Raw genomic sequence first — 25,385 nt, forward strand, 5'->3', positions numbered from 1 at the left:
AAAAAGGATTATTTCACAGTCCTTGAAATACGGTTTTGTCCTTATTGATCTTGGTCCTGAATGCCCTGTCAAGAGTCACTTGAGCATCTGGCAGCCCTTGATTTTGTGAAGCAGCTGCTTTTAATCTTCTATTTGGTGGATGATAGTGTAGAATATTGTTGTCTATTCTGCCTCCAAGTCATACTCCCTGCTGCGTAAGAGAACAGCAGAAGCAGGAGGAAGTACAAGACAAAGAGCACTGAAGCAGCTATTGGTGGCTTGCTGGGAAGGACTGTTAGAGAAGCAAGATTTTACACAAGCTCCAATGCAAATCAACAGTTTTTCAGAATTATTTCTCAACTCCATAGCCTGACTTCAACATCTGGTCTCCAGAAACACAGATGTAGCTTGTGTGACACACAGCTGCCCAGCTGGTTTTGATGTGCTTCCTCATTCCTTATGCACCAGGATAGAGAAAGCCTTCTGCTTCTTAACAAAGGCTTTTACAAATTCAGTTACTGTACAAAGGCAGAAAGATCAGGGGTTAACAATGCCTGCCTTGGTCCTGCCTTCATTCTACATTATTCTGCCTACTTAAGAACTCTCAACAGACCTATGTTCATATCTGACTCCAGTTTCTTCCCTTAGTTGTGCAAATGTCAGACTCTCAAAAAAACCACACAAAGAGGCTCAAGCAGCCTGATACTTTTTTCTTTTCTGCACTCAGCATTATTAAAGATGTTCTTACATAAGTTTTTAAAAAAAGAATCTTGCTGCAGAACTTGTGAGTAGCAAAGCTGCTCCAGCCAAGATTTTAAGCAGTAAACAGGTCTGAGGTGCCTCAACTTCAGGGTGTGAAAGTTAAAATTCCTTAAGGCAATTCCTCATTGTGCAACTATGTCTGTTTAGAAGTCTAACATTCACGGTTTTAAGAGGCACATATCTGGGCATATACAAACTTGTAATTGGCTTTTTAATACTTATTCTCACACCCACTTTCTTTACTTTTTTTTCCCTTCCCAATTACTAAGCTCTTACTTGCGGAAGTAGAAATGCCAGATAGAAAATTACAGTTTTATAAAAAACACGTAGTTTGAACTTACGATATACACTTTAGAACTGGAATGGGGTTAGGCACGGAACCATTACAATTTGCCCACCCCAAACCAGGAAACACAACACTACTAAGTGCTTCTTACCTTTGTTACTTCCATTGGTGCCAGGAACAATATCTGTTACATTAATGTCATTAACATAGTCTGAAAAGAAGAAAATCTTTTTAGCAATGTCCCAAACCTGCTATTAGACTTCTATCTATTGACTTGATAAAAATTAAGCAAGAGAATATTCTGGAAAATTTCATGAGAAAAACAGCAGCGTGCACTCTCCACAGCCTCAAGGGGATATTTTAAAACTATTCAGAAGTGTTTTACAGTAGCCCAACACTACACTACTTTCTTCTCAGCAGGCCTGGCCATTTATAAGGTTCCCAAGACTCGCTGCTGCCAGCTAATGATTCCTGTTCCACCAGCACACATCCACTTGTTCCAGCTCCTCGGTCTGCAGTGCTGAACAGCAGCTCAGTGAGCAGATGCATCTTAAATGCAAACTCTTTTGGGAGAGCAAAGGAAGGGCCGTGGAAACATTGCCTTAGTGCCATTGCCAGATGGTATTGTTTAGAAGAAGCTTCTCCTACTTATTTTCTAATTTTGTTTTTTCAGAAAAGCCTCTGTGGGATGTTTTTACCATGGCGTATTTTAAAGAGTGGAAACTCCGTAACAAGGTTAAAGTCTCACTGTGTGCAGGCATCTCTAGCAGTATTTTATTTGCAGTACACGTCCGTCAAGCTGTACTGCTCTACCACACCAGCTGCTTCCAAGTTTCCGCAGCATCACCTGTATGAGGGTATTGGACAGCAATTTGGTTCTATTTATGTATACCTACTCACAGAAAACACGCCATCAGCTTGGAAACTGAATGAGCGTGTCACTGATTAGATTTTGCTACTGCTGCATGTGGATGTATTACACACACAGAAGATCAACTGGGCCAGCCAGCCTCAGAATTTTTAAATGTAATTAACAGAAGCTTGTTTTCCATAAAGAAAGCAAAAAGTCTTGTGGGAAGAAAACTTTATCCCTTCTTCATTTTGATTTATAACACCCTGAATCACAAATGAGGTTCTCATACTTACCTCTGCCAGTTCAACAATCTGAAGATTTAACTAAAATCACTGGTCACCTTCTCACTTCACCACTGTTTGTGTTGCTAATTAAATAAAAGTACCTAGTGTGAAGCCATCAAAAGAATTAATATTTCTTCCAGAACTATAGCACTTCAAGATTAGGTACAGATTAACAGCCAACTTAAGTTTCTTCTGTACTTAAAAAGTGGTTTAAAACTAGCAAATGCATTTGTTGATTTATTTTTTTTCATAAAACCAAACCAAAACAAGAGCATGGGACACCATGTCAAAAAAAAAAGACATGATATTACACAAGCTCACAATTCTTGCATTCTTTGTGTACTACTTATTTCTAGACTATCCTCCCTCATGAACTTAATTTATTCCCACCTGAAGTGTATGTGCAAATTTTCTAAAAAGTCATCTGAGTGTGACAGAATTAAATATAGTAACCTGCTGTTATGGGTTCACCTAGGTGGGCCTAGATTTGGGCTCTGAAGTGTGGACTAGGCCGAAGCTGTCAGCTGACTTGAGCTGGGCTGGGCTAACAGCTGACCTCTTCTAGCCAGTAACTTTGTATTCCATACCACATTATGACATCATCTCCAGGGAAGCAGGAACCAGTGTGGGAGTGGTTAAGGCAGTCGCTTCTCAGCCCTCCTCTTGGGAGGACGCACGATGCTGTCCCAGGGGGGATGGAGAGGACCAGGCCCACCACTGGCTCACAGGGTACCTCAGGAAAGTAAAATGCGTTGTTCTGGGTCTCTCCTTTCTGCTTGGGTTTGTCTCCCTGGGGAATAAGCTTCTTCTTAAGTAATGTGTAGTTAGGACAGTAGAATTTGTGTGTTCGTTAAGAAGTTGACGTGGGGAACTTGTTGTTGTAGACTTGTGTGAGTGTATATTTGTACTCTCTTCTAATTGTCTCTTTCTTTCTGTGAAAATATATGTAGATTTAGTATAAATGCAGTTTGAAGTGTTTTTTTCTTTCCCCTCTCTTTTCCTCCCTTTCCCTGGTGTTAGGAGGGAGGCTTTTCTCTCTGTGCTTGGGGGGGTTGGCAGTTGCTTATCTCAAACCAAGACACCTGCTTAGAATACCTACAAACACATGGCTGGAAGGTGCCATTGTGTCAAACCTACATCCTATTACCCATTTTATAACCTAGTAATTAAGTATGAAAGTTTGGACATGAATCCAATGATTGTTATCTTAGAGCAAACAAGTAAGAACTCTGAACAAATATAGATAAGTGATAAAATAACATGCCAATCCTAGAGAAAGCAGGACTTTTTTCATAGAAAATGAACTGTTTTGATCGTCTGAATTTTGCTTACTAAAATTGAAGTTATCTGCTTTAGAATCATTTAAGATTCATGAGTTTACCTTATTAAAAAACTCAAAGTCTAAAATGAAATGGCTGTAAAAACATATAAATGAGGTCAGCTGGAAAATGCATCAGTCATCAACTAATAAAGTAAAGGATGTCCTTCAGGGATGGTAAGAATTCTAATTAAACGTTGTTTAAGATGTTTAAGTGTCTGTGCTGTTATTTGGCTCAGAGATTTGCTAACTCCTTCAAAACAGAAACTCTTAAATCTTAGTCAAACTATTCAATACTATGAATCAGATTTTCAAAGCTCTCAATCCGAGCATCCATTCCCACAACTCTAGACACCTAATTGATTGTATCCACAAATGCTTGTGTCTCTGTGCATATACAAGGGTGCAAATAACCAACATGTTTTCTTTTGTAGCAATGCCACACCAAGAACCATTCTTTTACTGTGCTACAGTTCATTGTTTTTTCACAGGCACTTGTCAAAACTTTCCACATAGCAACACTCTAAGTGGGTTCTTTGAAATCTAGAATGAAACTAGACTTTTTAATTTCATTAACCTGGATCATTTCAACAGTCTAGCCTGTTATATGGTTGTTCAAACAGCTACACCCATGCAAACAAAAGGGAAGAGGAAAGACAAAGTGAAAACAAGCAACCAGGTTTGGGTTGTTTCAACTCCACCAAGAAGCCTCATTACTGACAGGCAAGTGAGATGAATGGTTACTTTGTCTTTCATTAAAACCACACTTTGAGAAACTGAGAATGCTTTGAAAACATACATGACTCTGCCCACAACACTATGCAGACTTGACTATTCATGCAAAGTAGCAGGAAAATCAAGATGACATAAAATGGACCTTTTCAGTGTAAAGCAAATTCTTGATCTTTCCACAGGATTGCAGTATAAGTTGATAAAAATATGTATACTTACTGTATATAAACTTCCCTGTGTTGAACAGAAAGTTGGACATAAGCACCCAATAAACAACCATGGCTCCAACAAGTGATATCATAGAAAACAAGAGGCTTGACCATTGACCAAAGGATCCAAAGTAATGCTTGCAAACATCTGGGAATTCCCAGTTTGAGGTATCTATTAAAGCTGAAAAAGATTTAAAAAATAGCAACTTATTTAAACAAAATGTTACATTAGAGTCAGTAGAAGTATTCATGAAAGAATGTGTTCTTTTTTTGGAATACTCTGACACACACCCACAATGCTTTCAAGGACTATGAAGATTGCTGGTAACTTTGAAATATAACACCCATTATGTGTTTAACTGAAGAAGCCTGAAGTAGAGACTTATTGTGGCCATACTACCATACTACTATGAGTACTTTCTGAAGAACAGGAATAAGATACGGTGGCAAAAATGCAGCTAAAGCCTTTTGCAGGAGTTATGGCAAGGTAGGCCAGGCCATGAACTAGTTCTCAACAATTAGTTTATGCACAAAAGCACCAACTACAAGAGCTGCAAGATGTTTTGAACAATGAAAGTACATTCTAATTAGATCTGCTGTCAGTGAAGCAACTGTCCATAAATTGCTTTCAATACAGAATACACACAAATATTAGGGTGATACAGGTATGCAGCACAAGGTGATGCAGCTGCAGCCCACACTGCTCCACTGTGCAATTTGATCAGAAAGACATGTAGAAAATTAGACAGTGCTTATGAAGAAGAGAAGCCTCTTCCTAAGTCCCCAGACACTTGGTAAGTGAAATCCTGCTTGCTAAGAGTTTGGGTTTGGCTGTAATACTTAGCTCCTAAGCAACTGAAGGATCAACTAACAAGGGATAATGGTCATTTAGCTTACAGAGCTTAGATCCAGACTACAAAAATAGAGAAGTATTCAAAGGAACAGCTTTTATTTGCAAGTCAGGTCTAACACACAGTAAAGACACAGACAAACTGAGAAATCTGTTATGCATCTGTATTTCACACTTAATGGAAATATTTGCATTATAAAGCTTTGGATTTCTTACGTATCATTTGCCGTGATTTCACAACTCTGTAGCAGCAATAAAGAGTCAAAATGCCCATGAGCAAAATAAGAATAATTCCAGAAGTGAAGCCTGCCTGTTAAGAGCGAGAAATACAGTTTATTTTACCTATAAATATACTATAGAAAAATGAAGAGCAAGCCATGTTGTCAAAAACATTTTCATACAAATACATTTTTCATAGTTTACCTGTTTTATTCCCCATGGGATACTTAATATGGAGGTACCCATCATTGTGTTCCATATCATAAATCTAGGAAGAGAAGAAAAAATGCAGTGAATAATTAAAGAATCACTCTTACTTCATATTGCCCTCTTAGTTAAAATAGTTATGCATGCAATACAGAACATTCAATAATAATAGATTTTCTGGTTAATATATGGCAAGGTGCTTAACATACATTGTCACTAGACTGGAGTTTTTACCATAGCCATCTGTGCAAGTGTCAACTTTAAAAGCAGTTCCTAATGGACTGTACACGTAGATTTCATCGGGAGCTGGGAGTACATGATCAGGAGCAATCTAACAAATTGGTAAAAAACAAGACTTATTAGTAACAGCAAAGTAACTATTGTCCCAAATACAGCAAATTAACTACTGTAAAACACAAAATGTTGCCAGGAAACTACATTAAAAAAAGGTACTATTAATTTTCTAGACAGCAGAAATATGCATTTTTCCTCTGCAAGTGTTTGTAAACACACTGTGCACAGCTCATGCTAGTTCTCCCCTTCAATCACAGCAGCTGACCACCATTTAAATCTTATGGATGGGAGAAATGAAGTCATAGGCAGTCTAGATTACTGTTAAAAAATTCAAGCTGTGTGTATGTTTTCTTTTAACGGTGAAGGCATTGTACAAGAAGTAAATCACAGCTTGTGACAAAACAAGACCTATTTAAAGCACTTGACTACCAGATATTTAGTTCCAAGCAAGCTACAGATATCACTCTCCCCCAGTCTTTATTTCTGCTGCTTACATAAATCTAGACTGCGGAAGACACAGCATGCCAGAGACTAATCAGTTCATGTGGCCCTGTCTTTGCCTTACCAAAGCCCTGTCTGCAGGGGAGGTGAGCCTGCTATAGTAATGAATCCGCTTATTCATGGCTGAAGCTTCATCAGTGACTCTTTGCATGTCATCATTCACACTGACTATGTTTGTAGGCTCCACAAGAAATGGCCTAAAGAAGGGGAAAAAAAGAAAAAGAAAAAAGAAAACTCTTAAAACCCTAGAGTGCAAGAGCTAACTAATACATCTAATACAGCTGAGCCAATACAACTCAGGGAATAGCTCAGCAACACTTAGGATGATTTTGTCATTCACTGACACAAATCAAGTGCAAAAAATATCAATTCCATGAGCAAAGATGCCAACCATGAAAGAACCATGAGTTTGTAACATTCTCATTGAAATGACCTCCTGACCAGATTCTGCAGGGCAGCCTAACATCAAAATTCAGACCTGTCCAGTCTCTTATTTCTCAACAATGAATCAGAGCAGAAATATATGCTAATAAGCTTGGACAAGCTTATTAGTGCTTATAACTGGTGTTGCCAGAACTAATGATGAGGAACAGAGGTAGAAAGTATGAGAATGCACAGGCAGAAAGCAGACAACGAGAGGAATGAGGACTAGTCATGAGGACCACTTATGGAAAGGTTAGGAACTACTAATTTAGCCAAAAAACACTGTATGGAATCGCATTTAATGGCGAAGGAATCAAGCCCAAGTAAGTTCATGTGTTCACACTATTTTTAAGCCAATGCAACAGAGAATGGAATTTGTCTCCCTTCCCTCTGCCTCACCTGAGTTAGACTGCAGGCACAGTCTCAGCCACGAAGGAGAACACAGGCTTACCACATGCCCCTTTTTACTCTGCACTCATGGAGGTACAGAGCAGGCAGAGTGAAAGCTGCTCCTAAAGTTACAACACAACATAAATCCAGGTTCATGCAAGGGGCACTACGAGATAAATGCAACCAAGTCAATATATTGCAGAGGTTTGGGGTTTTTTTAATCAAATATAATTTATTTCTTCATAGGCATAATATGCTCTTGCTTAAAAACCAACATTCACTTCTAGCACTGACAGGCTAATTTCTTAAACGAGAGAGGATGCCTTTAAGCCTTGATACACTGGAGTTTTTGACTTTTGGGAGTCCTTTTAATTTTTAAAACTACCTCAACAGCTTTCTGATATTCCTCTTCCAGCTTGATGTTTAAATCCCTCAGAAACAAGAACCACCCCAAAATCAGAACCCACAAGTTTCTGACTACCAAGAATAGGAATTAGGTCAGAAATAAATTCATGCCATTTCTCCAGTAATATAAGCAAAATCTATCTGAATTTTTCAATACCCATTTCTGTTTCAGACTACAAAGGAACTTGGTCAATTCCTCCTGCTTCAGCTTCCAACACCAACAACAAAGGTCCCATTCTCTTTCCCAGTGAATCGTTAGGCATTTGTACCATGACACCACCTTTTTCCTGCAAGGAAGACAAGGAATACAATTTTGCTCTATCTTTGGAAGAGATGAAGGTAGGTCTCTATTCCTGTGTGCTTAAGGGAACACAGTAGGTACAAGTATTTATGAGACTAAGAAAACCACACTCACAAAAGTGAAAAATAGGGAACACGAACTTCCCTCTCCACAAATTCATTCTTCCCTTAATCTACAACTTAATTAATTCTTACATCTTCCTTCATCATGGAAAAAAATGGTTTAAATTTGCTAAGTTGTTTCCCACTTAATGAATTGAACACTTAAAACGTTTTCAATCGACTCTTTCTTCCTATGATTATGACATGAAGTAAGAAAACCCTGTTTTGTGTGTGGTCTTCTGTGGTGTTCTTATAAACAGTTTAGAGAGATATCTCAATTGAACAGGAATAAACTTTAAGCAATAACCTTTATTACTCAAGTCACAGGTACACAGGGCTAACTAATTCCACATGTAGCTTATGCACAAAAATACTCATGGACTGGAAACTTAAAGGACTACACTTGTTTCAGTTTAAAATTTATTAGGCTGATCCCATCACTGGACTGTTACATTAGAAGACCTGCAAAATAAAGACTGTAGTTATGAAAAGAGAAAAAGTAATAAGCTTAAATGCAGACCCACCCCTAGTCAGCACTCTGCTGTTTTTGGATCACTGACACACACTACATGCAGGACAGTTAAAGGGAGGTGTTTTGCTAATTTTAGAGCAGCTACATAGTGTGAAGACGTTCATCTCCATTTAATACTATTGATACATTCCCATAGACTGTCACTGCAACTGTGGAAAGGTTACACTGAGACAAAGTCTACATTTTGCTTCAAAGTGAGTAGATCTACGGCAGATTTCTATGAAAATGCTGCTCAACAACCGACAGGGACATCAAAGAAAATTCTTTCAGAGTGGAAGACAGCAGGAGTTTATTTTCTAAAGCAAATTAAGTTAAAGCCTTGGATTATTTTAAAACCAAAAATAACAGAAAATATTAATACAGCATCCTATTTTATGGGGAGAACAGCGTCGTTAGTCAATGACAAACAAATATCACAAAAAAAAATCCTGTGGAGCAAAAACCTATCTGTAGGTAACAAATTCTTTAAAGAAAGACATTTCATTTTCTTCAGTATTATGAACAGGATCTGGATTAAACAAGTAATTTTTGATCTAGCACCAAACAGAGGGTATGATCCAGAATCTAATCTACAGGTGAGGAAAATAAAATAAAGTAACTCCTAAGAAGTTCTATATATCTATTGCTTCTGCTTCCTGACTAGAGGAGTGCACACGTTTATTGCTGCCAATACTTGAGGTATTTGCCCTCCTGATCCCTTCCACTGTGCATCTGTTGGGAATGAAAATGATGTAAAGCAGCAGTTTGTGTTGTTTCTTCCAGGGTACCACTGCATCACTAGGTCTACTGAGCAAGCGACTCTATAACAGACTGACCACTCATCAGCTTTACATTTCTTCCAGACCTCTTTGAAAACATCAGTCTGACTTGGAGGCTATGCCAGGAGGCTGAGAGGAAAACTTCCTCCCTGATCTCCTCTGCAAAAGGTCATTTCCCTGCTCCCACCAACACCCAGATCAAAGGCTGGTCCTAGGGCATACACAGACAGGAGTCCCAGAATCCCTCTCAAAGACTCAAAGAAGTTCTGAAAGACTGAGATTTTCAAAGCCCAAAGCAAGTAGGATATAATCTGGGATTTATTTTGAAAAACTCTGCTTAGGGATCTTATGTCTAGCTGGAAAAGCATTCTTGTACATGTTAACATTAGCAGCTGCAAGGGATTTCTAAAATCCTGATTTATACTGGCAATTATATCTCTCATGGCAAAATGATTATGAAAAGGATGGTGGACAATCCGATCTGGGAGAAGTGGAGAGGTTACATTACTAGAGGGTGTGACTGTGAATGTCAAACAGTGCAGACAATTTCCATGCACTGAGATAAACTACAGTGTCCACTGAATTTTACCCATACTAAAAAACACAAATACAATTAATGTTTCATTACAGGGCCTGAAAAAATGCTCTTTTACCAGGGCAAACACATCAGTAAAACAGAGCTGATTTTCACAGCACCAAGAGTATTGACAACATGCTCATGCCAGAGGCTTACACCTTCCATGCACTACACCTGACACATGTACTTCAGAAAACACTCCCAGAAAACCTGCAGCTAAACTTAGCTTTTCTCACTCTCACAAAGGGACAGTTAATGAGAATTCTCTAGATCTGGTCCAGTTAAATGCCTCCCTGACATCCGATCCCCGTCAGATCTCGGAAGCTAAGCAGGGTCAGCCCCGGATTAGTACTTGGATGGGAGACCTCCTGGGAAATGCCGGGTGCTGTAGGTTCTAGTCTTGAGGACTTCACTGGCACTGTCCAAGCTCGCTCGGCCGTGGCAGATGAACCTCAGGACTGAAACGGCGGGGCCAGTTCTGCGCACGCTGAGCCTCACCTAAAATCCACTGCGCAGGCTGGAAGGGAACACCCACGTGGGGACAGCCCTTCCCAAATCTTCGTTCGCCAAGCTGAGACACACACACACACACACGCACACGCACACACACACGCACACACACACACGCACACACACGCACACACACGCACACACACGCACGCGCGCACACACACACACACACACGCACACACACGCACACACACGCACGCGCGCACACACACACGCACACACACACACACACACACATACATCTGGTCCAGGAAAAAAGGCAAGAGGGCTTCTTGTCCAAACTTCTTCACACTTTGAATGTCAGTGGCAATATTTGTAAGCAGAGCAAATGAAAAGAGATGCTCATGATGAAGATTGTTTCCAAATATTGTGGTAGGCAAAGTTCAAGTGTTGGATTTGGAGGGTTAGAGGGAACAGCATAACAGGATCATTGGCAAACTACATACAATTTTGCAACTGCCGTAAGAGTGCTGCATCTTTTTGGATATTTTCAGTAATATACTACATCTTGCAGAGCAATGAGGGTGTGGGACTAACATCTACCTCAAGATGTTTTTAAACTCCGTAACACTGTTTTTCAAGTACCTTTGCTGAAGTACTTATAAACATCAAACAACTGGTTCTTGAGAGCTGATCAAAAGTGCTAAGTATGGAGCCGTTACAGTGTAATAGAATTTTTTGTGCCACTGTGTCTTTGGCAGAGTATTAATGACAGTATTAATAACTTCACGTTACAGAAATTTTTAATATTTAAACAAATATGGGGAAAAAACTTTTTACAGGTTGTTCTACAATTTCTTTCCTCTCCTCCAAAAAGACCACGAGGAGCCGCTTTAGTTTACTGCATTGATTTCTTTGACATCCCACATGACTCACATACTTTTCAAGGATGAAATACGATTGTTATACAGAAAAAAACCCTGTGAATTCCTATAGCTTTATTGTTTTACTGAGTTAACAAATTATTATAGGAATGCTGTATATGCCACAGGAGAAACTGAGGAGTAAAACTGATTCACTATACTAAGGAGAATCAGTAATAATAAGACTATTCTCATAGGTTGCTATTTCATAATTGGGAACTGCCTGTCTGGATAGGAACACCAGGCACTGGAACAGGCTCCCCGGAGAAGTGGACAGGGCACCAAGCCTGCCAGAGTTCAAGAAGCCTTTGGACAACACTCTCAGGCACATTGTGTGATTTTTGGGGTTGTCGTGTGCAAGGTCAGGAGTTGGATCCTTCTGGGTTCCCTCCATGTCAGGATCTTCCAGGATTACAGATGTAAGTGTGCTTCTCTTAAGGAGACCTACACCAAAGAATTCCATGATAGACTTGATTTTTACTTTCTAAGCTATCTAAATTGTAAACAGTATGCTTACAGTTATCCTGTAAGATCTTCAATCTCTTAGCAATATATTTTACTTAAAATCTTCTGCTTTCCTATCACCATTACAGTGATTACAGCATGATCACACAAGTATCTTCAAATGCTGGATGCAGAACTAAAATAACCTTTCAACGCATAATGTCATTGTTCACACATTTTAACAACTTAAGAATCACAAACTTTACCTCATCACATTTCAGTCACTGTTCCCTCTCCAGTGTCAATGGCAAAGATATTCTACTCTTCACTTACAAAGAAGTATCTTAATTAAGAAGGTTCCAATTCTTTCCAGCTAAGAAGAGTATCATAAGGAATTTGTAAAAAATGTTAGCTACAGAGAAAAATGGAAAACAGTCAATGGAATAAAATGACCACACAGGTGTGGAGTCGTAAAGGCACAATTAATGCAGAAAGGATAGTTTTACACAGGCTGCCGAGCACTATCTACCTTTTTCTAAGTTAAAAGAACTTCAAAAATTAAAGGAATCAACCACTTTTGCATGTAAAAGGCTTCTCTGACTGCCATCTACAGACACCGTTTAAATTATAACTGTTTAATTTCACCTACTGGTATCTCCTGCATAGTGAGAACCCTGTAGGACTTCAAAAAGAACAGAAAAAAGTCAGAGGGCTTGATCTCCCTTTTGCAGAAGGCATTGTCAGGTTTTTAATATGCAAAATAACCAACACAAAACATCAATTGCTTCTTTGAAGATTCAAGTATTCCTGAAGACAACTACAGTATCTGTTGACAACAAACAGATTTAAAGAGATGCCTGAATAAAACAGGAAACTCCCTCTCTGGCATACAATAATCATCAATAAGCAACTACTGCAATGACATTCTAGTTTTTAAAGGGACTTACAAAATGCGCAAAACACATTAAATACGTGTGAGTAATTCGGGTCACTGGGAAGAACAATAACATCCTTTTAAAAAGGATTAAAAGTAGCTTTTTATTTTCCCCAAATTAGCAAAACAATACTAAACAAAGTAATTTACAACTCTACAAAACAATTAGCTTGTTGTTCTTATGTAAACACTGAGAAGCATGCCATTCAAAAATCCCAAATCCTCCAAGCTCTTAAGAAAACCAAATAACTATGCAAATGCCATCAAATCTCAAACAACTCAAACGAAAGAACAGAACAACCCTAAGACAGACAAACAGTAATCACAAGCAAATCAAACGAAACACTTGAAAAGTTATCTCAATCAAAGGCAAATGACCAGCCACCGATGTCGGTTCAGGTTTCTGAATAGCAAGTTCAAAAAAGGAACAAAGAAAGCAGAGCAAATCAGGTACTACTGCACTTGCAGCGATACTTTTATGCATAATGAGCCTCCTTCCCGGGAGCTGCTACTCCCTCAAGGTCTAATGGAGAAGCCCTTCAAACTGCCCACTGCTCTGACCACGACTGACACAGATCTTGCTAGCCTGTTCTTCCTCTCTTCTTTTAAAGCCCGCAGCTGCCTTTTCTAATACAGAGATGGAGTTCAAACTTATCTTGCCCCACTGTCATTTCCAGGCCCTTCAGATATCCCAGGGCTCAAGCCCTTCATCTTTCTATCTCTGCATGCTTAGAAGGAAAAAACTAGATTGCAGAAAATGGGAGAATGAACTCAAGAGGGGAGCATCAAGGACAAAGCAGACAGATCTGCACAGCTGTAGGCTGTGGAGGGGGGAACATAATCCAGGTAACACACTTCTGCCTTCCAGGGAGGGAACTAAATGCCACGCTGTGACCCTTTATGAAGCTGAGTCTCCAAACCACAAGAAAAAACACCCAACACAAAACAATACCTAACCTCACTAAGAAAAGTGAGTCTTGGCATTTTGATATATCAAAAAGATGTAAACCTCTCTCATTGTCACTGCATCACCACACCACCTGAAACCCACTGATCCTCCTCAAACAGAACACATACTCCTTCAAAACAAGATGCTCCCAAAAGCCATATAAAATCGCAGTCTTTTTATGTCAGGAGGGCCATGAGGGGCTCAGATACTCCTCAAAAAGAAGTTAGAGCAAGATTTCATTTTGCACAACTGCCTTTTCCCACCTGAAAGCACCAATCTTTATAACACAATTCCATACACTCCAGGAGCACCTGTGCTCCATTTGTCCCCTTGGGCTCACTCAGACCCTTATCCTCCCTCTTTTGCTGGCAGACAAAAGGGATTGTTTAGCTCCCAGCCCACAGGTAAGTGGGATCTCACGGCTCTCCAAAGCGGCAGGCTGAGACAGCAGAAAAGCACCATCAAGAATTCTTTTTTTTTCCCTGCTGAAGTGGGGCCCAACAACAGGATTTTGTATACAACAGTGCCATCTTCAGTTCCTTCAGGAAAACTGCTTTACTGAAATACGTTGTGGAATTCAAAGCGAAAAAGACCCCATAAATAGGTTCCAAGAGGTGGTATGGGGCTACTCCTTCACCAAAACTGCCCATCTGGTGCCTCCAGCGAGTATCAGAAAGGCAGTTCCCATTCCGATCTCGGCTTTGGTTCCAGGACCAGCCCACAGAAATCTTAACTGCTGCAGAGGAGGTCTCCAACCTCCATTGGAGAATAGAGCTCTTAAACTCTTAAAAAAATGCAAAATAACCACTTAGCCAGGTAGGTATTGTTTTTGAAGGCACAGCAGTAAGGCTGGACTGCCGAATTTTTTGTATTTGCTCAATCTCAGAAAGTACTATATTTTTTTAACTTGAAAAGCAGCAAAGGTCACTTGTTCCCTTTGTACAAGCAAAGAATGGATTTTTCCAGCATCATCTCCTGAAAGCATACAGCACCATCTACACATACTGACAGCCATTTATCTACACCATCTGGCAAGCTTTCTTGCACAATCTCAACATTTCAGTTCATGCTTGCTCCATGGTATTCTGTGTTTGAAGAGCACTTTAAACACATGCCAAGTTCTGGAAGAACTCTCTCCGAAGTCTTACCCTTATAAACAAAACACGTATTTGTTCACCTCATGCCTGGAAACAGAATAGTATCATACAGTGACAAAGTAGGAACTGTTTGCACTCACATCCTTGTTTCCAAATGTTAGCCTTTTGCCTTTGTGGCATTCTGTTGTTAAAAGCAAATATTAACAACTTCTTGTTACATAATAATTCTGTAGGTTCAGCTTTCCTCATACCTTTTGCACTTATAGTCTTCTGGATTAAACTGTATATTCATTATTCCATAATTGCTTTCATCACCTCCCACAGGAACCAAGATAGGTTTGGTATCCTCTTCCATATTTGATGAATAAGTATCTTTTTTTTAGATTTTCAGTTATTCTATCCTAAAAAAAAACAAACAAAAACCAAAATGAGACAACTGCAATTAAGCAAAACTTTCCCTGCTATGAATTTCTGGGGTGAAAAGCACCTTCAATTTGCCACTTGAGAATTCTTCTTCCATAATGCAAACATCACAGGGCAGGTATGGTGGGGCCAGTATTTTTTAAAACACACTATCCCTTTAAGTTAAATGGTCAATGTACAATTGTGCTCTAAATCTCCTTTAGCACCACAACAGGCAATATGAATTAAATATAAATTTCTAAAGGAGCTGTATTTCTAATGTGTAACAGTACAGCTGAGAACAAATTATTAGTTTTAAGAGACTAGTCTTTCACTAAAGTACTTCAATTTTTGCAGCAGACACTTACATATGCAGTTTATTTCAATTCCAGTATTTCCCACAATAAAGGATCAGATCATTAGTCTGCCACGTACAAGCTTTTTGAGTTAGAGGCAATAAATGGTTTGTTTAATAATGCATTAATAATAACTATTATGTGCATTCAGATCACTCCTGGCCAAATAGCGACGAGTGGACCACTTTCAAGCTAACAGATTTCTACTTAGATTGAATTACAATCCTCATGTGGAACTTTCTGTGCAGCTAAACAAATGTAATGGCTTTAACAGCTCTCATCCTGCCTACCTCCTGAAGAATTCCTCAGCCAGAACTCCTTCAAACAAAAATGGTAGAAATATCTGCTCTTGCATCACGTTTCTAGATGCTTCAGAACGTCAGGCTGATGGAAAAGACAGATGGCAACCAGAGCTGGCACCAACAGAATAGGAAGGCTAGTGCTGGATGTTTGAAACTTGGGGTGGCAATGGAAGACGGTAAGATAGAAAGAATAAGGTGTGTATCATCCTTCTGCATCTTTATGGAAATGCATGGTAAAGGCCCAATCCCAGAACTCATCCCAACCCAAGTTAAGCATTGACATCTTCTATCCCTTCTTAGCTGCACACTGTCAACCCTCTTCCATTACCTCATCCTGCTAATACCTTTGGCAAAAAAAATATAAAAATCCGAAGAACCTGAAGGAAGAGGAAAAAGGAAGGGAAGTTAGCAGTTTTCAAACACTTCCATTCTCTAAGGTTGAAAAAATTGCTAAAGGAGGCATAGACAACCCCCATAGGAGCATATGACAGGGACTGCAGAAGCACCAGGACAGTACTGTCGTTCTCTTCCACAGTACTGATGCTGGTTCTTTGGCCTCAACTGAACATCTTACATTCTCTCATTCTTTTCAGCTTCTCCAGTGATGCTTACCAAGTGTATTCCTGCTCCTCAGTTCCTATTTTCTGTTTTTCCTACACACTGCCAGAATTGCTTTCCCAATCTTTCTTTACTAAGCACTGCTTATAAAGAGAGATCTTAGTTCACACCAGTATTTTTAATTATTTCCATGTGACACTCTGTTCCTTCCCCTATTCCACTTTTACAGCTCCATTTTTGTTTCATTCTGTTGGCTCTCCTTATTTTTCTACAATTCTAGGTCACTTCCTTTCTCGATAATGATACCTGCACTCTTCCAGTTAAAATTCACCTCAGTGCACATCAGCTTCCTGCAGCAGCTAAATACTTGTGAAACAAAACCAGAGGCCCTGGAGATTTTACACACTGTTACATACATCCACCTATACTTCTGCCATTCCCATTAAAATATGAATTATCTTCTTTTATTCTATTCTCTTATCTTTCTAACCTGAACTGAAGCCTGCATGCTTTTTATGAACATACCTAGTTCTCAAATACAGACCCCTCACTTTTTCTGCATTTTGCATTTCTCTTAAGAGTTTAAATCACACCTCAGATGTAGTCATAAAAATGGAGATAAAAATTTAAATTCCTAATGACTGAATTGAAAATTTAAATATATTCAAGTCTCAAATACTCAGAAATGTTTTTAGCCAGAATTTTCCATAAGACTGCAGTACTGAGATCCCTTCCTTCCATAGGCCATGTTTTATGACACAGATTAAGAAGACATCAAATGCACATCCCTCCCTGAAAACCTAAAAAATAACTTACTTGTGCTTTACGAATCAATCTGACAAATGCTGACAACATTGATCAGCAGTTTGATTTTCTCTGCACTATTGTCATAAATTAAAAAAACAGAATATTTTACAGTATTCCATAAAGAAAAAAGAATCCTTCCAAAACATATCAAATGCTAAGTTTGGCTTGTCAGCATAGTTTGGGTCTTGTGGAGCTGTTGTTCATTGACTCTTGAGGGTCACTTAAAAGCTGGATCAGTGAAGACAGTTTATTTTTGTTGCTAACCTTTAAGGTTATGACCAGCAAATCAGCTACTACACAAACAGCCGCAGGTATCACACATGTAAAGGCTGCAGCTGGAGCCAGTACAGTTTAAAGGACAATGGTAAGCAGAAGAGCAAAATGTATAACAATGAATCTCTGATTAACCTCTCTTTTATCTACTCTCTATGCCTTTTGACTGGATTGCACTCTCAAACATTTTGAACACACGGAATGGAGCCAGTTGTGCTCTCTCAACTCACTGCCTGGCAGTTGTCATTACAACCACCTCTTCCCAACTGTAACTTTCCCATTGTCCTAGTTACCTAAAGGTTCTTCTTATCCTGGGTATCTGTGTTCACCTCATTCAGGACGTTTCTCTTCTTCCCTGTCATGGGACATAGAATAGTCTGTATATGACTTGTAAAGCCTATAATAAGGACTGGAATGCCAAAAACAAAGAACTCACATAAAAAAATCAAAGTTGCTTGACAAATCTCATTCTGTTCATATATATTAGGATACACCATGATTACAACTTCCATGAGGCCACTCTTGATTGTAGACTACTACTATGGATCTCTGGGAATTAAGGTATGAGTGTTTAGAAATTGAGAAGGTTGTTGTAAGGATACTTGACTCTGTTGTCAAGCTGGATTTTTCTGCAAGTGGAAAAGACGTTCCTGTTAGCTGTCATGTACCTGGAGCTGGAGATACAAATTCATGGTACTTTGTCTTGAGCAGTGTTAGGAGCTATAAGCGTGTTACTCATTCTGCCTTTCCTCCCCCTGTTGTGGTGGCACAACTGTTTGTCTTCTTTCCTATCTTGGTGGAGTAAGCAGGACTGTGGAATACATGTACCTAAAAAAATAAATCTAAAAAGAGGAAGATAATTGCTTTTGTGCTGGTTTGGGGTTGCCTGGGTTGCAGTTTTGCTGAACCAGAAGTTTCACTATCCAGCTGAAAAGACACGGGTATGGTCTGCAGAAGAAAAAGCAATACCACTAGGACTGTAACTAAAGCCACGGCCTGGGAGACCACCTACCTCTCACAGTATCTTGCCCCTTTTCCTCCCCTGCTGCTTAGAGTCTGATTCTTGTAACACTGGACAACAAAAGAGCATTTGTGTCATGCACCACTAAACGATGTCAAACATTTTGAAAGCAACCAAACTGCTCTCAAATTGAGCTTCAAAATTTGTGCATTTTTTCCTGTATATTAATCCCAATCCTTAGAATGCTAATAACTTGCCTTAGCTTATGGATATGTTGAGAAACTAACTTTTACACAAGATTTAGTGATTTGTAGTAAGCACTGCAAAAAACACCTAAGAACGGCTAAGATTTGCGGAGCAGCAAGTAAGGCAGATCAGTCTTATGCAGAAGTGAACTGAACACCATTCTGAGAACTGTCCAACTTGACAAAAACAGTAAGTATTTCTAGTTTATATCATAATTCATAGATCCCAAGATGAATAAAATTGCCTAAGTAATTCTCATTTTCGTTAACTAAGTTCAAGGCTCCAATCTTTGAATATTTTTGCAATCTCTGTGCTTCTAAACACAAGTTTGTGTTTTAAATTGTCCTTACACAGATACCAGGATCACTTTGTAGTAATTTGGTAGTGAATAGGGATTTTCTTCTCAACCCATTGCATGCTATATTCTCCTCTAAAAACCCTTCCTGTCTCTCTGGGTCTTCTGCTATTTGCTTGTCACCATTCTACTCTTCTGCAAGTTCTCTTCTTCCACCTGCAGGAACCTACTTTCTGTCTTCCTCTGCCACACGTCAGACATCATATCTCTCCTCTCTTACTAACACAGCAGAAGTGAAGATCAGGGTGCGCGCTAACTACCTTCTACTAATTAACTGCAACTATAATCTTATTGATAAGGCAGGAACAAACAAAGAAATTTTATGTTTTTCCCTTCAGCACTGCTGTATTGCTGTGGATGAAAAAAGGGGTTTAAGAATATTTTCCCTGCACCCATATTTCTTTTCCTTTTCAATACAGTTTTGGCAAGGAAAAGGTTTGATTTTACTTCTGAAACTCCTAACTTATCATGTAACTTAGCTCTCCAAGCATTGACTCCAGGAGGAAATATTTTGGCTTTGCTATTCCCATGGAAGTCAGTGTTAAGTGCTGTTGAAGCACCTCCCTAAACTTTCATGCCTGTATTTAGGACAGTTATTAAGATAAAAAGGTAAATCTTTCAAAAAAGGTTTTATAAAGGAAATACATCCTTGACATACCTTTGTAGTACCAACCCCCCCACAAATTTGGAGCAACATTGGCACTAGCATCTTTTAAGAACTGCTGTACACTGCCCTAAAGCATGCTCAGTTGTCCTTTCACTTATGATGGAATGCTACATCTAGAAATAAAATTTGAAACACTTTTCAGATATAAAAAAGTCTGTCCAATCTGCTAACACATCACAGTATGTTCGGGATCCTCTTCTAGGTAAGGGCTTAAAACACCAACTCCTCACCATCATTAGTATCTGATCAACCAGATCTTAAACACCACTAAGGTCAAGGTATTCTCCAATGCTCAAAATTCTGCACAGACTTGCAATCCTGTTGTCCCTTTTCAGGATATAATTTCACTGGTTGTCTGTGGTGAAGCTTAGTATGACCTGTTGCCCTATCTATAATTCTCCTACAAACATCTGAAGCACTGTATCAGCAGGGCAGCAAAAGAGAACAAGTGGATTAGAACTTAGTAATTCAAGTTTTCTGTTGCTTGTCGTAAAGAGTGAAGCAAGTCATTTTTCCCCAGTCCCATTCTGGGTTACACTCCACAAGACTTTCAGATGGTAATCTTGACAGGACTAGACTTTCATTAATCCTCAAAAGGCTTGCCTCTATGAGTTTCTGCTTTCACTGCCTTCAGGTTCTCTCCTGGTTTCAAAATCTAAAAAGCATCAAGGAGCAAAGATAAGATTTAGAAACCTTATTGTTGTCTGGTGACTGTGCTCTAATTATCTCTGTACTGGATGGCAAAACCCTGTTAGTTTGCTTGGACAGTGAATTTAACAATGGCAGTTTATGGCTCAGCTCCTGACATGTATGCGTGTGCTGATGCTATAAGGTGAGACACCCATCTTGACAGATCACTCAAATTTACTGCACAGGCCATGCAAGAAGGTTACTAAACAGGTCTGCCCCACAGCAGGAACAAAACTGTGTTCACTCAGTCAGTCAGTCATCCCAGCCATTCCATGAGCACAGACTGTGCTTAGCTGGATTGTAGGACTGGTATTTACCACCAGAGAACCTCCCACAGTGGGCAGGGAGGAGGAGGGAAGCAGAGAGGATCACTATCCCCATAGCCTCTACCATGCCATCACGGTGCTGGAAAAACAGCAGCTGGAGTCCTGAAAGCTAATTATGTTTCAAATCCTATTTAAAGTCACTACTCCTAACAACCACCTCATACTCATGGTTTAAATACCAGAATACACTAATCAAAGTGTTTCATTCAAACAAGGAAAATTCATTTTACAAGTGCTCCTTAGTATAACCTGGTCTTCTCTCAGATTCTGAGCAGGTGAACGGATGAATAAAACTCAAGGCATAAATTTCAAATAAACTGCAAGCTGAGCACATATTAAGTATGAGAAATAAGCACAGTCTACAGTGAAAGACAAGAACTTGAGCATAGGACATAGTACCTCAGTTCCTCTTCTGGGGCAGTTTGTCCTCCATCAGAAGGGACTAAAGGATGTTACACTGGTCCTGAAAGGCGCAGCCCTTCAAAACAGGGACAGTATGCCACCTCTCACGGTACCTTATGGACACCTTAGCTTGTCCATGCTCTTCTACAACTGTATTGTTCATAGGTGAGTATAAGCAATACAAGTTAGCAACTTTTTGACAAAAAAAAAGACTTCTGAATACACAAGGTGGACTACTCCTGAGCTTTTGTGTAGCTCTGAACCAACGGGTATATGGTCGCTGCCATATGATAAATCTAAGTAAAATTATAAAAAATATAACTTTAAACTTTTTTGTCTCCAACAAAGCTTCTATTATTTGTGTGCACATATATATATTTGTGGGGACTGTAACTAAATACTTACAAGAACATAAAACTCACACCTTAGGAGCGAACTCACATTTCCAACATCATCTCTGTTTGCAGCTTAACGGGAGCTGCCTCAGGCCCATGAAAACCGAGGAAAGCAATTCCCTGCTCCACGGGCCGCACAAGCTTCCCCGCCGCTGCCTCCCCTCCGGCCGCGGTCCCACGGCCTGTCCGTGTCCGTGTCCGTGTCCGTGTCCCGCGACCCCGGCCCGGCGCGGCCGCTCCGCTCCACTGCGGGCCCGGCCCTGCAGGGGCTGAGTGATGGGGGCCGACCGGCGCGGAGGAGGCGGCGGCAGTAGCGTTGTGTAGCCGCTCCGCGCCCCGAGACCGCCGCGGCGGCTCCCGCCGAGCCGCCCTGCCGTGTCCTACCCTGCCCTGCCGTCCCGTGCCGTGCCCTGCCCTACCCCGTCCTGCCGTGCTCTGTCCTGCGCTGCCTTGCCGTGCCGTGCCCTGCCCTACCCCGTCCTGCCGTGCCGTGCCGTGCCGTGCCGTGCCCTGCCCTGCCCTGCCCTGCCCTGCCCTGCCCTGCCCTGCCGCAGTCCCGTACCTGCTCGGCTCCGGCGGCCCCGCGCTCCCGCGGCGGGGGCAGGAAGCGGCCGGGCCGGGCCGGGCCGGGCGGCCCCGGGCATGCTGGGACGTGTAGTTCCCACGGCGGCTCCGCCGAGGCAGCGGCCCGGGCGCTGCGGAGCGCAGGACTACAGCTCCCAGCGAGCCGCGGGGCCGCAGAGCCGCCGGAGCGGCCGGGGAGGTGCCTTGGGGAGCAGCACCCGCCGTAAGGAGCTGCTTAGCACTTGCTGGAGGTGGCGAATGGGATGTCAGTCGTTAAAAAAAGGAAGAAGCTCGCCCGTTTGCTTCCATACTTTTGCAGCCAGAGTGGTGATAAAATGTAGACATAACCCCTGCCCAAAATAAGCCATTCTGGTCTCCACGGGACTGGCCTCCTGCGAGGAGGATGTAACGAGAGCTCTAGCCCTGCACGGGGTCGCATGGAACTCGTGCGGAGCAAAGGACACTGACCAGACTAAACAACAGGGACAATCTGCCAGACAATACATTAAAAAATTAACTATTTTTAATCCTAAATTGTTTGCGTGTGTGTGTGTCCTTGTGTTAGTTTGCTTTATGGGTTTTGTTCTGTGTTTTTTTTGGGGGGAGGGGTGCTGGGTTTTTTTTAATTTCGCAATACTTAATTCAATTTGGGATTGTCGTTTACATAGTTGGAACCCTGGTTAACGTCAGACTTCAGGGATATTTATAGAGCATCCTTGGAAAAACTGCTGAATTTCAAGGAAGACAGCAGAGATAGCTTCCCCACGTGAGAATATTACAAAACAAGCTACACAACAATCCCAGCCTGTACTTCCTGCTCGAGTGAAGCCCAAACCAGCAGGACTGCCCAGTTGTTCAACAAGAAAAGTGCTGTGTAATTGAATTTCAAACTGCGTATGGAAACAAAAGAGCAGAGACTTAACATCCTGAAATCCAGCTGTACACAAGCTTGGTCGAACTGAAACTCTTTTTTCTGTGCATCTCAGCAAATTCACCATCATCTTTCACCTCTGAGCCACTGTCAGAATCCAAGTGTATGCTGTGGTTCTTGGCCATTGGAAGATTTTAGCTGGTGAGTCAAGAAGTCTGTCCAGCTGCCATCACAGGAATTTGAAATTCAGCCATGTGTTGGTGCTATGAAAGTGAATTAAACTAAAACCCACAAAAGTAGAGATGTGTGAAGAAGTGTTTTTTTCAGCATGCAAGCACCTACTTATAGTCTTGCAAGTCTGTCTTCTCTGTCCTATGCTGTGAAAGATGTCCATAGTTACTACTATAGCAGACAAATGATTTCATTGCATTTCTGTATTTCACTGCATTCTTGGTCACTCACTAGGAAAAATGTTTTATTGTAACAACTGTAAGTGAGCCAAGCAGAAGTGTAGAGATTCCTTCTCCCTTGCGAAAACTGCTGCCACAGATGACTTCACAAAAGGGTGTTGTCTCTGTCCTGCAGGGTTTGTGTTGTGGGGTTTTCATTCTGATTACACATTGTCTTCTGGGTGAAGAGTGTGTCTTCCTATGTGCCTGGACAGAGTCTAGAAAAATGGGAACCTAAATTAATTTTTAAGCTCTCGGTAAATCTGTAAGACAAAGGGTACATTAAATCCAGCTTTTAGAGAAATTTCCACCTATGTTGAATTTTCTTTTTATTGCCTTAAGGCACACTTTACTCTGTACTTGCAGGTATGAAATAATTATAACATGCACAAACTCATAAAACTGAGGCATTATAGAACATTATACTAGATGAATCAATAACTTTCCCCATTGTTGAAAACAAGGCCATGATCACATGGCTATCAAACTTAGCAGGTTTTGCATTTTGTTAGAAATAGCCCCAGATTCCCTTCTGAAAGACATTGATAATACATCAGGATAGAGTTTAAGATGTAGAAACTGTGTTACAGTCAAAATCTTGTTTGTGGAAAATGAGAAAGCACACCTTTTATAAAACTAAAGCCAAGAATTTGTTGAAAGTATAACTGAAATCCTAAGTGTCTAATTGTTTTTAGGCCAGCACTAAGTGTTACACAAAAAAGGAAGAATAAAATTTTTTATGTACGCACATACTTTTTACCCTGTTTCCTGTGCTCACCCTTCTAGACCTGCTCTGGGTCCTGAGATTGATGGATCATTGTTGGGCAGTGGTGAGAGGAGGGGACATTACAGCAGATTGTCAGCATCCAGAGCCCATTTCTGAGAGGAATATGATGTTTCAATTGCTAGTTTCCTCTTCCTCACTTGGAGGCATTGCACTTACATCTGGGACTAATTTGTACAAGTTTTTGTAATATACTTCCATGTTTTTTGGGTTATCTGCGGCTCCATATTACTTTTGAATGTACTATGCAAAATGCTGTTTACATGTCTTTATTCTGTTTTCACTCCAGGCAACTCCAAGTGGGGCTGGTTGGGTTAAATGACCTCAAGGCTAGTCCATAAATGTCTTGTGCAATGTATGTTGCCACCATAGTTTATATGGAATTCTTAGCAGCCTTAAGGGGGCAAAAAAGAGTCTTAACTCCCCAAAGAATCCTCCAAGGATTGGACAGTGATTGCTCAACTAATTGAACATTGATTTTGCCAACTAATTGAACAAATTAGCTACAATTACCATGTAATTTCTTGCCATTCACAGATATTTCATCGTTTGACTTCTGGTGTAGTGGAAAGTAATTTGGATGCAGTACATAGTGTCCTTCAGTGAGGAGAATCAAAGAAATAAGGACAGAAAATAACCCTCTGAGTCCATTTATTATCATGTGATATCCGATTGAAGGTAAAATAACTGAGATCATCCACCACTGAGTACAGATCTGCTACATGACTGTATTCATAGGTGCTCATCATGTGTACCATTAACCTAAAGTCCTGTATCTCCTTGAGTGAGTATGGGAGTAGTGAACATGCTGGCATAGCTGTGGTAACAATAACTTGTTGATGGAAAGGAGGATGAACAATTTGAAAGCTTTCAGATTGGCTTAGTGTTCCAGAGTAGCACATCTGCCATTAACAACAGATTTCTCAGAACAGACATACTGCTCTTTTTGCTTAAGGTCATCTAAAGTAGAGTTCCAGTGCAATGAGAACAGAATGTCTCACGAAGCAGCCTACTCTGTTCCTTTGTTTGGACAAAAAGTACGATGGTGTGTTAAGGGGTTAACACAGGGAAATTTAACTCATGAGCTTGCTAGTTTCAGGTTCTGCTTCAGGAACTTGTGAATAGTTTTATGCACCTCCCACAGAGATGTTCCTATTGCAAATTCTTCATCCTTTGACATTTTGTGTTTTGCTGAATGC

The 25,385-nt window shown here is 40.5% G+C and overlaps 1 protein-coding gene across 11 annotated transcripts in view; it reads right to left on the reverse strand.

Moving 5' to 3' along the window:
- SLC38A9 (solute carrier family 38 member 9) overlaps positions 1 to 22,158 on the reverse strand; it is a 49,261-nt gene extending 27,103 nt beyond the window's left edge. For 3 of the 11 annotated variants that reach the window (XM_071580880.1, XM_071580881.1, XM_071580872.1), the window contains exons 1-8: positions 22,081 to 22,158; positions 15,030 to 15,179; positions 6,559 to 6,691; positions 5,909 to 6,030; positions 5,697 to 5,760; positions 5,490 to 5,583; positions 4,434 to 4,604; positions 1,179 to 1,238 (exon numbers count right to left, since the gene is read on the reverse strand). In XM_071580880.1, coding sequence (XP_071436981.1) covers positions 1,179 to 1,238; positions 4,434 to 4,604; positions 5,490 to 5,583; positions 5,697 to 5,760; positions 5,909 to 6,030; positions 6,559 to 6,691; positions 15,030 to 15,133 — 748 coding nt within the window. In that variant the 5' untranslated portion in view covers positions 15,134 to 15,179; positions 22,081 to 22,158. The other 8 variants (XM_071580877.1, XM_071580875.1, XM_071580874.1 and 5 more) reach the window with 8 other exon arrangements.
- Positions 22,159 to 25,385: the final 3,227 nt, after the last annotated feature.

Source organism: Pithys albifrons, chromosome Z (genome assembly GCF_047495875.1).
Source record: "Pithys albifrons albifrons isolate INPA30051 chromosome Z, PitAlb_v1, whole genome shotgun sequence".
In the NCBI taxonomy this organism is placed as follows: domain Eukaryota; kingdom Metazoa; phylum Chordata; class Aves; order Passeriformes; family Thamnophilidae; genus Pithys; species Pithys albifrons.